Source organism: Stegastes partitus, unplaced genomic scaffold (assembly GCF_000690725.1).
Source record: "Stegastes partitus isolate 25-593 unplaced genomic scaffold, Stegastes_partitus-1.0.2 Scaffold356, whole genome shotgun sequence".
Lineage (NCBI taxonomy): Eukaryota > Metazoa > Chordata > Actinopteri > Pomacentridae > Stegastes > Stegastes partitus.
The window spans coordinates 230373-243194 of record NW_007578087.1 but is presented as its reverse complement, the minus strand read 5'-3'; the positions used below and the strand labels follow the sequence as shown (position 1 = coordinate 243194).

Here is a 12822-nt window from a genome sequence, read left to right as displayed (position 1 = left end):
AGAATTTAACACACATTTTCAACTACTTTAGTAGCTTCGAATTCAAAACAAGTGCTGCTTTAATTATCAGAATACTTTCTCCACCACTGATGCCATCCCAAAGGGAACATTTGCCGTGAAATATGAAGATAAAATCGTTGCAAACATACATGCATGACTTTCTTTTCTCAGTTTGTGGTGCACACTGCTCTCCTGTTGTATTACACAATAACCAAACTAATTTGAAACTTTGCACAAATGTCAAAGCAAGTTTAATGTTGGAAGAGGTGAAAAAAATCATCTAAGCACTTCCAGTGACTCCAGAAGTTCAGATATCTCTGCACCAGTGCACCAGTCAGATTTAATACTACACGTCATCAGCTTTTGGATTTTCCTTTTTTTTTTTCTCTCCTTGCCAGTAGTACAAGTGGTTAAGCTGGAGCACATTGCAAACGTTGTTGCAGAAGGGGCGAGGAAGCACCTGCTTCCAACAAGGAGGTGGAGAAAATGCTCTCATGAAAAGGTCCAACTGCAGTGGTTGGCACTGAAACTTTGTGCAGGAGGTTGGATTACTCTGAGATTACACACAGGTTATTTCAATAATCTTGTGGGGTAAATGTTGCTTTGCGGTTTTCCTCTTTTTTTGTTTTGTTTCCAGGAGTCTGTGGTGTGACCAAAAACCAGTCAGTGTACATTATGGATTGCCTTTGTGGTGAAGTGGTTGTTACAGTTTATGATAAATGTAGTTTTTCGGCTTTATGTCAGCTGCCATTCGTGTTTTAACGATGATGGTCTTTGCTCGCGCATCTGTGCCGCATTTTAATGCACCACAAACTGTTGCCAGAGTTCCCTGCCCTAGGATAGGCGATGCGGTTTTATCAGACAGCCACGGACCGCAAACAGGAGCACAGGAGCTACTCGGAGACACTTCTGGACTTGGATTTATTTGATCGGAAAGTAGAAGCAGCTTTCTGAGACAGCAGTGACATAAATGCAGACAGCGGCACCGTCAGTTGTAGAAGTTGGACTGAAAGTGCACATTAAGTAAAGCAAACTGATGCGCTTAAGAAGGGATGCCAGCCAGGCGTGGCTTGTGTCTGAATATCCAATGTGAGAATGCGTGGGGAGTATGTATATAATAGAGTCTTTCCATTTGATAAACAGAGATATCAAACTCATGATTATAGCAAAGGACTATCAATAAACTGAGAGGACTCCGCTGATTTGGAGGAGCACGGCGCGCTGGGTACGCTTTTTTGGCGTGCATGGACCGGACTTGTGTAAACTTTTCTCCCTGCTTAGCCCACCGTACATCTTAAATGCCTTCGCTTAATTTGACAGCTGTGCACACAATGGCAGAGGTCGGGAGTTTTCTGGGGACACTCGACTTGGATTTACAAAGCTTTCCTGCGCTGGGGAATATGCCCTTACCAGAGTCTCCAGTAGGCTTGAATGAGCGGCTGGGGCAGATTGAAGGCAGGCTGCAGCGGGGGTCGCCGACAGATTTCGGGCACCTCAAAGGGATCCTGAGGCGGCGGCAGCTATACTGCAGGACCGGCTTTCAGCTGGAGATATTCCCCAATGGCACAGTGCATGGGACAAGACAGGACCACAGCAGATTTGGTGAGCGTATTTCTTAATTATTTCACTTTTTTTGCAGTGAGAAATTTGAAATATCTCCGATTTTGAATATTTGTCTCAGTTGACAAAATAAGCCAATAGTTTAACTTAGTTGCTGCCACCTTTTTACGCACAACAAACCCTTTACGCACAACAAGCCCTTTACGCACAATAAACCTTTTACGCACAATTAACTTACTGGAAAAACTTTGGCTAAATGAGAGAGGGGAAACTATGGTATGCCTAATCCTGAAGCATGAGCAGTTATTAATGACAACATGTTGTTGAATGTAGGGATTTGTTTTAGAGTAACAAATTCTGTACTTTCAATTTCGATAAGCACTCTCAAACTAGGGGAAGTCAGTTTAATTAAGAAGCTTTTTCCTGCCGTACGTCCCCAGAGGATACTCGTTCGTGCGTCACTGTCACCTGGCGCGCAGGGAAGCGAAGTCACACACCTTTTTTCCGGCAATCCCCGCTGCGCGTGGGGCGCAGGTGTCTCTCCTCAGTCGCAAACAAGCGTGCGGGTGCGCAGCAACAACAAGCTCGCACATGTGCGCGTGTCCGTCTGTAGATGTGTTGCTATTAAACTAGATTTGTGACAGTATTTGCTTTTGCTTGCACGAAAAGCACAGGCGTAATAGTTATTATTTAAAATAGGTGCAGTTAATTTATGTGCGCCACAGTGAGAAGATCGTGGTTTTACGCACGCTGGCTTTTTGTCAGGACTCACCTGTGCTTTTCCTGCAACGCTGAGACAAACTGTCCCCTGCGAAAAAAAGCTCTTTGGAGCCCTACATGGAGCGATGCGCGGCTCGTGGGAGAACGACAGGCTAAACAAACGAGGTCAGAGGGCAGATGCGCACATGTCTCTCGCCTCATATCCATGCAGTCATGTCACAGGTGCAGGCCGGCTCGCTCGATGCGGAAAAAGCAGAATAACTCTAAATTAAAGCGTGACCACTGCGGAATTCAGAGAAGGTTTAATGTTCAGACTTGAGCCAAAACAAGCCGATTTACAGGGATGGGTGGTCCGCGTGTTTGTTTCTGGCTTCACTTAGCTTTAAAATGTAAGGCCTTTGTCAGAGCTGTGATGGCTTTGATTATAGGGATATGAAACACACTCTTCACCCCACAAAAAATTAGAGGGATCTTCTCTGTCATTCTCTGGCAGCAGATGAGGTCTTGGAGATGGGGACCAGGTGGCTGTAAGCTGGCCTCTGCCAGTCAGCACAGCCAGCTGGATCCTCTCTGACTAACCTCTGCATCACAACAGCCAATGGCTTTTAATTTTACCACTTGTTCCCCTGCCTTTGAAGTTAGATGTTCACTTTGCTGTAACTTCCTGTAAGTCAGCAGATCACTGAACAAGTTACCCACATCTCAGCTTTAGTAGCCAGCGGGAAACTCCCAAACACAGGATGAACACATTTATAGAAGACCACAAGCCATTATGATAGACTAGAAAATGAGCCCTAATTCAGTCCGCACACTTTTTGTGTTTTTCCTTTTGTAATTTATGACAAAATAAGTTATTTAGTGGTCTCAAAGTGGCAGAGTCTCAATGGGAATATGGTATAGCAAGAGGATGCTGGATATTCCTTCCACATTTCTTTAACATAAGATGACAATATGCAGGGCAGAATCGGAAGGAGAGGAAAAAAAAAAACCTCTCCCAAACTGGTAACTTATGTACAGTGTGACTGGTCTGCAGTCAGATAAATGGAGGCCACCTGTAGCTGCACTCAGCTGTCTTCTCAGTGGTGTTTACAGTGTTATTTGTGAGCTTCCCTGACCAGTTTGCGTGTTTGACCTCAGGTATCCTGGAGTTCATCAGTCTGGCAGTGGGTCTGGTCAGCATCAGAGGGGTGGACGCCGGTCTCTACCTCGGCATGAATGAGAAAGGAGAGCTCTATGGGTCGGTGAGTCAAAAACCCCTCCTTTCTTTTACAACGCCAAGCAGCTCAGGGTCTCATTCACAACAAGTCTGGCACTCAATAATACACGGCTTGTTTTACAAGTATGTGCTATCTTCTATGGCCATTCCCAGAAAATGAAACTTCCTGTCATACGTCAGTCCTGAGCTATCAAAAAGTTTGTTATCAAGGTTCCCATACAAGGCAGATGGGAAAACCACAGTGAGACAAAACAAGAATGTGTTTCTTATTCTTCATACTTGTTTTTCATGTGAAGGGGTTCAAGGAAAAGCAGCTTTCAGGGAGAAAACCAACCTCTTCATTTAGTTTTGAGATATGCAGAAATATTTACATATTTCCCCAAAGTGGAGACAGGAAGGTTTTAGTCACTTAGGATGTGAGCTGTGGGGGAATCTATTTGAGATTACGTCTCTGTGCACACGAATGTGAACTGCAGTGTTTTATATGTATAGAGATAGAAGAAATGTGGTGTTTCTCCTCCTCAGCAAATGTAGGTTTGGATTTTTTTTTTTTAATTTTACATCCTGGCTGGATTTTCTCTCACGTGTGGTGGAGACAGACACAGAGAGAGGAAAGGGAAGAGATAAAGACAATGGAGGGGAAGTATGTGAGGGCTACCTGTATCAGGTGTCCCAGGGCATTACCTGAGGGCCTCTCAGGGCTCAGACTCCCCTCCGGCTCTGATCATTTCGAACAGAGGCTACTTTTAAGCACGGCCATTATGTTGAAAGTGCAGATATTGTTACTGCGCGCTATCAGAGTCTGGCATCCTGGAGCTTTGACCCTGGAAGGGGGGGGAAGGGGGCGGGTGAGGGTGGGAGGCAGTGATTTGGGGGTGTGGGGGGTAATTGCACACCTGACTGAGTCACCTGACTGACAGAGGGAGCGATGTAGACATGTCTGTCTGAATCTAAGAGGCCAGGAGGTGCAGTGGGGTGGGAGTGGGGGGGAGGATAACAGGTAAAAGGGTGCTTCCGTCCCACAACCGCCAGACCTTGACGAGCTTTTGATCCGATGAGGTGTGTGGTTGTGTATGTGTGTGTGTGTGTGTGTGTGTGTAGGATGGAGCTGGCCCAGTCATGTGCCCTCTGGGCTGTGTTTACAGACAACAGCTTCACCACACAGCCGCAGCCAAGCGCAGCCTGACAGCCAATCAACAAAATTGCTTCTGGAGTAAAACACAACACACTCGCACAAACACTTGTGAGAACTGCGAAATGTGTTAAAAACAGAGACGGATGTACTGAAATGTTGTGAAGATGCCTTATATGCCAAAAAAAAAAAAAGCAGTTGGGACAGGAGACTGATCAGAGACTATCTGTGACAACCTGAAAAGTGCTTTTTGGCTCTGGGTCCTCGGTGATGGCGTTTCATTTCCAGCAGCAGAGACTGACTGGTCTTGGCAGCGAAGCAGCTCCAACCCTGATGTCTCTTATTGTTCTCACACGCTCACTCAGCCAGCACACTCTCACCTGTTGAACCCGCAGCCATCGCTCATGCTGTTCTGTCAGTGAAGGCTGAAGCTTTGAGAGCTGCTCCATGCATGTGTGTGTGTGTGTTAGAGAGAGAATTAGAAGACTGTACGCCTGCTTACTGTTCTCGTAGCATCACAGGGAGGGAAATAGTTCCCCGTGCACAACGAGAGGTTAACAGGTCTGAGGAGTGAGTGTGGAGCGTAAAGTGAAAAGCCGCTCGTAATGACTTCCCCCTCTTTTGTCATAATGAGCACCTGCCCAAATGAGGTTCCACTGGTTCATTTCAGCTTTTAAGCGCAGCCCAAAATGACGGACGTGAACTCGTGCATCAGGAGAGCTGGACCCTGCATGCAGAACAACATCATCCAGCTGCATTTTTATGTCTCTTAAATCTTGTGTGGTTTTTTTTGGTTGTTGTTGTTGTTTTTGGTCCCAGACTAACATGTTGTTCTCTCTCCTGCAGAAAAAGCTGACAGCAGAATGTGTGTTCAGGGAGCAGTTTGAGGAGAACTGGTACAACACTTACGCTTCGACTCTGTACAAGCACACGGACACGGGACGCTTCTATTACGTGGCTTTAAACAAGGACGGCTCGCCCAGGGAGGGTGGCAGGACTAAGAAGCACCAGAAACTCACCCACTTCTTACCCAGGCCGGTGGAGATAGAGAAGATCCCTCAGGCTTACAGGGACTTATTCCAGTACAGGTGACCAGTGCTCACACTGGGAGAACTGGTTACAGTTGGGGGCACGGAAATAAACAAAGAGGAGGAGGATGAGGAGGAGGAGGGGGTGGGGGCGGGTGTTGTGGATATTTTAGACCTGGTACAGAACTGTTTACCCTCAGCTCCCCCTGAGGTCACTGTGTTTGCACCTCGGCCCGCTGCCAAGCACGTACGGCAGTGACATAAACATTGCGCATGTTCCTGGATGTTGCTTCTTTGCAGTGGACTCGTAACCTCAAAAAGGAGGGAAAGCTTTCTCACGAAAACCACTGCGGACATGGGCCAGCCGTGGGTCGATCAGGAAAAATCGAATCAGGTGCCATGGCTTCTCAATAACCACTTTTAAGGGTGTAGATACTGAAGTGACGACCAACGGAGACGTGGCTCTTTGTGGTTTTGAGCAGCACTGAGCTGGTTTGAAGAGACTTTTCGGAGCTCTAAATGACAGAAAGCACTGCGGGTGTCACATTGTGCATTCATCATGCACTACACACACAGTCACGTTGACATATGTAAGAGAGAGCACATTCCACATATGCTAAGATAGATAGAAAGTAAGGGTTTGGGTTTGTCAGGTACTACAGAATCTGCAAGAGGACTGTCTGTGAGGTGACTGTTAGATGGTGAACTGGAGTTTTTATTGAGTTTTCTTCCAAATCAAAGATAAAAGAGGGGAACAACATCTCTGTGATGACTGTGGGATTGATGAAACAGCACTTACTGCACATCCCGAGTCCCAGCTGAGTCTAAACGTCACATTCATCCCATTTCAATAAAATATCAAGCAGCGCCTTTTAGGAATTATATACAAAACATGCAATGACGCTCCGGACGAAAGCACTTCTCTGACTGTGGCTGTAAAGACTAAGATGGGTTTTCTTTAAAGGATGGTGACTTGTAATGTTCAGAGTGTCAGGAACATTATTAAAAATGCGAGCAGCTGAGGTGTACATATGGGTGATCCTATTTATGAGATGTACAATATATTTATTTTCTACATATAAAGTATAAATGTAAATCTATATATTTATTTATTGCAAAGACTTTATTTTGTAATGAACTTGAAGTTATCTGGACTGCAGATTCTACTGAAATGACACCAAAAAAGAGAAAAAACAAAACAAAACACAACAATGAAGAACTGCAATGAACATGACAATAAAATTGTCCTGCTATCGAGAACTCATTGTGAGAGACTATTTTTGCTTGGATTAAAGTCTGATGTATCAATTAAAACCAGATATATAATATATGTGAATGTTGCATGTCTTTCCTTTTATTTACAGTCACTGCTAGCTGCTACGAGTGGTGGTCTTGCTGTTAGCAGAAGAGCCTTCACATTTTGTAGGGATGCTCTAATAACTGTGGGGATACGTTTTTGTTTGAACAGACCTATCTTTGCAACATAAAAAGCACGTTTCCTTTGGACGAAACTGATTTAGCCTTCAGTGATGTAACATAGCACTACTGAAAGACCATTATTATGCTGTACAATTAATATCAAAAACAGTCAAATGAAATGACTTTAAAAGCACCGACCACGTGGCATATTGTAAAGCTGTTCAACAGTGAAGGAAAATCAGGAAAACAGATACAGCAACAACTTTTTTTTTTCTGCAGTGAACAACACCCGTGCAACCCCATGCCAGTGTGCCCTCATAAACCACTTACCAAGTCAGGGTTACATTATCAAGTAATGTGCACAGGCTCCCTCTGTCTCCACAAGGTCTAAGTCTGCCTACATCCACCGTACAAAATCAGATTCCTTATGCAACTGGATCCTGACTCCTAATTGGCTTTACACATCAGCGTGGCTTAAGAGCAGTGATTGGTTGTTCATTGCAGGGGCCTCACAGGCTCTGCAGTGTAGTCAGTCTGCAGCGGGTCTTTTCAATGGACAGAAACAGCTGCCTGCTGCACAGGGAACCAGCGGGGATGTGCCGCAAACCTGGAGTGGTGGTAATCTGGGGCTAAGAGGGGATGGGATCAACATTTCAACATCTGCAATAGTTGTAGTGTTTCTCCACTGGCAGATATCTGTAAGCTGTGAGAGCAAGCTCCCCTGGGGGGAGGGAATGGAAAAGTCAAAGACATGCAGGGGAAAACCCTGGCAGACTGAGAAATGAAAACAATACCGGGAGAGGGGAAAAATAGATGAAAGATTGAAGGGAGAAGAGAGTGGGACAAAAGGCACTTAGTGCTGTGGGTGTGAAACACAGGGACGCTGCATCAGGATGTATCAGCTATCGGTTTTCCAACTGTTAAAGGAACTGTTTAAATTTTGGGCTTTCTGTTGAGAATTTGTAAGAGGACTGACACCGCTGTCATATCTGTGTAATAAATATGAAGCTGTAGCGAGGAGATGGTTAACTTAGCTTAGCATGAAGCCTGGAAAAGGAGGGAAACCGCTTGACTGGCTGTAAGGTGAAATAAATCTGCTTCCTAAGAAGTCCACCAGCAAACACATTATAACTCATTTGTTCAACCTTGTACAAAAACCCAAGAATATAAATATAACGTTGTGGTTTTCCTGGGGGTTGTGGAGCTCTTGGGTCGACATAGTGACTCTACTGGTTGCCTGGCAAACAGAACTGTTTGTTTTCTTTGGGGAGAGCCAGGCTAGCAGTTTCTCTCCGTTTCTAGTCTTTTGCTAAGCTAACCAGCTGCTGGCTGCAGCCTCATATCTACTACAGTGTTTACTGTTTCATTGAACTCCTGGACAGAAGGCACACAAGTGCAAAATGTACAACTGGTCCAATGAGTCAAATTTGCCATTTATCTATTGTTGGGCATTTGTTGTGTTTTCATCATTCCATGTCCACTCATGTTCTGGTATCTGCCAAAAGAAAAAGGAAAAAAAAGATTTGCAATCAGAAAAGTGAAACTAACCAGAAGCAAATCTCCCACCAATCATCCCTTTTAGAAACAGTCAGTGCAAAGCGAGGAACTGTAAAATCAATAGTATTTTAGCTGTTTAATACAAAAGACTCAAACACGAGTTGCTCATCCTTTTGGTCACTTTATTAAATGTTATATTAAATACTTATCAAGATAATAGCAGATCAGATTCATGGCAAATCATGTTGGTGTATTTGCTAACATAAGAACATTCTTAGAGGAGGGCAAAAAAACCTGTCTACATTTATGAAATACACCTTGTGCAAACACAGGAGTCAACCAGAGACAACAGGTGTCTCTTCATGAGAAATGATCATATTCCCCATGTTTAACAGCTATACCAGTTTAAGCATTTAGAAGCAAGAATGTGCCAAAGTAGAATACAAGTAGTCTGGGGGCCTGCCTGGTGAGACTACAGTGTCCAGGAGAGCATTTCTCACAAAGCAGAGGACTCAAATCAGCCAGATATATTAAGATTTCCAGTCTTTACTCTTTCTCCTCACTCCATCTTGAAACAGATGTTTCAAACTTTGAAAGACGAGTAAAGTGTAAAGTGTTGGGCCCTGTGACACGCGGCTGAAGCGGCTGTGCTTTGTGAGACCCAGTAACTCGCCCAGGCTCGGGATCAACACAAGTGGAACATAAACATATGAACAGGACGCACAGTGCTATGCTAGACAACACGTGACAATGAGAATGATGTTACAAAAAGGTCATAGGAACTGGCAGGCAGTTTTGAACAACACAAGCATTCCATTATCATGTTCAGCGACAACTAATGTAAACACTTAAAAGCATAATAGAAAAGATTCTCACCAAATCTTTACAGAGCTTCTTTTAGGAAACGAATATAAGGCCTTACTTTTTTGTGTTTTTTTTCCTGTTTTTGTTGACTTATCAGTTGCTTCCATCTCCCAAAAAAGAGCAGGACTTCACAGTACCACCTGCCGCCTGCTCTGCTAGATTGTGATGGAGGAATCTACGGAGGCTAATAAGCACGTAAGAGCTTTACATCATAGAGTCCTGTCACCCATGACACTGGTCCCACTCAGGTGTAGTTAGGCATTTAAAACTGTATAAAAAACTGACTTTAAATAAGGAAACCCTTTTTAAGGTGGAAACAATACAATGCTGAACAGCATTGGGGGTAGAACTCGTCTTTAAATACATGAAAAATGAAGATATAGAACTTGAATAACATTAAGGCGGTATATACATGTTTTTTTTTTCTGTTGAAATTCCTAGCGGACCTTTCACACAGTCATTTATACATTATATTCCACCTTCTCTCAGTGAATTACAGAATAAAAGACTGAGAGTCTATCCCACTTGAGGCCCCGGTAGACAGCAGTCTAGTCTCAGAACTACTCCACCCTCGGCTTGGTGCACCAGTTTGTTTTGAGCTCTGAGGGGTCTCACAGTGTGTTACAGACAACTGGGCCTCGCTTGGACTGGGCCACTGGGAGCCGGCTAGAGGCGTGGGGGGGTGAGAAAGACTCCTTCTGACCTACAGGCCCTTGGAGGGCCCAGGATTCTTGCCCATGCCTTGATGGGTGCTCATGCCATGAAGCTGCTGGTAAATCCCAAGCAGGTCCATCTGGCTGAGCCCGCCGCCTCCCATCATGCCATTCTGCAGAGCCAGCTGGTTCAGGTAGTTGGCCTGGTTAGCCATGGCCAGCTGCTGCTCCTGCACCTTCCTGTTGGTAATCAGCTTCTGCACGAACATCATCAGCTGGACAAACACAAACATATAATAATTACAGCACAACTCAGGAACAGCTGAACGATGAAGACCTCGCATATCAAAGCCACGTGTGACAAGAACAGACAGGAAAACAAAAGGTCAAATACTGCAAGATTAATCACCAAAAAATAAGTAACAGGAAGAAATCAGGCAAAGTGGGAAACCACAGAAAAGTTCACACACACTGTAACAACCTGGTGACTGAAGAACCCAAGTTTACATCATTATTCATTAACCACATTCCTCCCTAGTCCCTCACAATATTTCCAAAATAAGCTGCACCTATTTATTTTCTCACGTGTGGACTGATAGGACAGCTTCTTTCAGTTTTAGTTGTACAGCCGCTATTTTAGATCCATTTACCTGTAAATGGGCTTTTCGTACATTCCTCCATACTGCTTCCTCATCACTGTGTTCCCTGTCCTGGTTAGAAACCCAACACTACAGCTCGCATCAGAGGTCACACATAGTGGTGTCTCAGAGGTGTAGTCAAGGTTAGATCTGAGCTTGTAGGAGGTCAAACTGAGCCTTATGGTTTCACAATACAGATACTGCTACAGCAGTTCCTCTTTAGCTTCAGCAGGTAAATTGGTCCAGCCAGGAAAAAACAATTTATTAGCAGCTGTTGTTGCCCTTTCCCCGTCTGAGATCACTGACTTTGGACTATTTGACTTTGACTGTTCTGAAAAGTGCCTGAACAAATGCTTCCACCTGCTTTACATTACTAATGCTGATTTATTACTATTTTCTAATGTGTACACTATGTCTTTCAGGCACAGCAAGTACTGTGATAATAACTAATTCTGTCAGTGTGGCCTAGTTCGAGCTGCTACAATTTATATGTCATAATGAAAAAGCCGTGACTGCAGAGATTGCCTTCATCAGTCACCGTGGCTCGTACACGGAGTGGTTCTTACCGTCTGCTGCCTGGTGAGAACGTCCCTGTAAATGGTTTCCCTGCGCTTGAGCTCCAGTTCCACGCTGGCCTGCCGCCCCAGAGCCATAGCCTGGACCTGGCTCTCTGTGAGTGCCGGGTTCTCCTTCCACTGAGGGGACGGTTCACACAGTTATCGAATTATAATCATTGACTAAAGACAGACCCACAAGCTGTGCTGCAGAACTTTTGACACTCACCACTGTGGCGATTATATCTTCCAGTGACTCCCGTGACAACGTTTTCAGAGCATTTGTGGCTTCAATGACTTTCTGGCGTCCCTGGTTAATGAGGTCCTGAACAGAAAATAAAGGAGTCACAAAACATGACACAAAAAGCAGGAGAGCTCTGCCTATATTTACTTACTCTGACTCACTGGATGTACACTGCAGGTATAAGCCTGCCGATTCCCTGCACATTCTCCTCTCCTTCAATTATCTGCAAGCTGCTGTTGTCAACATCTCTTTGGCTACAGGAAACAACAACCTCCAAACTAGCAACCTACATGTTACAAATGGCAAGATTTGGATTGTGTGAAAAACATTTCTGCTTGGTTCTTGTGGTGAATTACAGCCATTTAAAGAATCTGAACTTCAAACAGCACCAGCGGCTTCGAGGAAAATTCCTTTTTATTTAAAAAAAAAAAAAAAAAAAGATTACACTAGTCATCATTGCAAAAAAGAAAAATTAAGAAGAAAATAAAACAAACGTTTAAAAAAAATTTTTTTTAAAAATGAAGGCCCGACAAATTTTCAACTTTGCGTTGGTTCTCGATCTAATCATTTGTGACTTTAAGTTTTAAGGGAATAAGAATCAAATCAAAGCCAAAAACTGAGATGTTTCCTCAAACATCACTTTATTCTAAAAGTTCTAGTTAAAAATGTGCCAAGAATAAAATGTTTATATTCAGCAGATTCTCTTTAAAAAAACAAAACTATCTGTTCCTTGGCACAGACAAGTAGCCATCACTGATTCAGCTGCGATAGCCTCAATGTTTGTTTTTCCTTTTGATTTTTACGATCTATTGCATAACTTTGTTATGCTGCCCAAAGACATTTTTGAGTTCTCTCTACTTCTAGCCATGGTTGTGCTGTTTCCATCAAGGTGCAGGACTTTATATTGCAGTAAAAAATGAGTCCACATATAGTAAAATTGTGACAGAAGAAGAAAAAAAACAAAACAACAGAAATTGCTTTACCACATCTTTGTTGTCATGTAGCGCATAGATGATCTTAAACCTGTATTCATCAATATTTATAGGATTAACACTAAATAAAATGAGTAATGTCAAAAGGCCTCACTCATAGTGAAACCCGCAGTGAATTATATCCACCTGTGCAGCTCTGCAGAAATTCTTCTAGCTCATTATTTTGTTTTTACAGCCTGCATATTTACTGTATTGTTCAGTCTCACCACTTCCAGCAACTACTAACAAAAAAGCTGTAACTGATTAACTCTTCCCAGCACCAAATAGCAGACAGATAATGTTAGCAACTAGCTGATGAAGGAGTA

The 12822-nt window shown here is 43.7% G+C and overlaps 2 protein-coding genes across 3 annotated transcripts in view; one reads left to right on the top strand and one right to left on the bottom strand.

Annotated features, from left to right (window-relative positions):
- The first annotated feature begins 1261 nt into the window (after positions 1–1261).
- On the top strand, positions 1262–6986 carry fgf16 (fibroblast growth factor 16). Its single transcript, XM_008284374.1, has 3 exons — positions 1262–1602; positions 3418–3521; positions 5475–6986. Exons 1-3 carry the CDS (start codon positions 1299–1301, stop codon positions 5718–5720), a joined length of 654 nt encoding a protein of 217 aa, XP_008282596.1. The 5' UTR covers positions 1262–1298; the 3' UTR covers positions 5721–6986.
- A 1747-nt stretch (positions 6987–8733) lies between these two features.
- The window catches only part of atrx (ATRX chromatin remodeler), a 32493-nt gene continuing 28404 nt past the window's right edge, over positions 8734–12822 (bottom strand). For both annotated transcript variants that reach the window (XM_008284372.1, XM_008284373.1), the window contains exons 32-34: positions 11511–11606; positions 11294–11422; positions 8734–10364 (exon numbers count right to left, since the gene is read on the bottom strand). In XM_008284372.1, the coding sequence (XP_008282594.1) occupies positions 10140–10364; positions 11294–11422; positions 11511–11606 (450 nt within the window). In that variant the 3' untranslated portion in view covers positions 8734–10139. The remainder of the gene's footprint in view (positions 10365–11293; positions 11423–11510; positions 11607–12822) is intronic.

Bases quoted from the DNA above. Each gene is read 5' to 3' on its own strand.
- fgf16 (XM_008284374.1), top strand. From the start codon at position 1,299: ATGCCTTCGCTTAATTTGACAGCTGTGCACACAATGGCAGAGGTCGGG. The intron at 1,603-3,417 runs GTGAGCGTATTT...GTTTGACCTCAG, and splicing joins ACAGGACCACAGCAGATTTG to GTATCCTGGAGTTCATCAGT. The intron at 3,522-5,474 runs GTGAGTCAAAAA...TCTCTCCTGCAG, and splicing joins AAGGAGAGCTCTATGGGTCG to AAAAAGCTGACAGCAGAATG.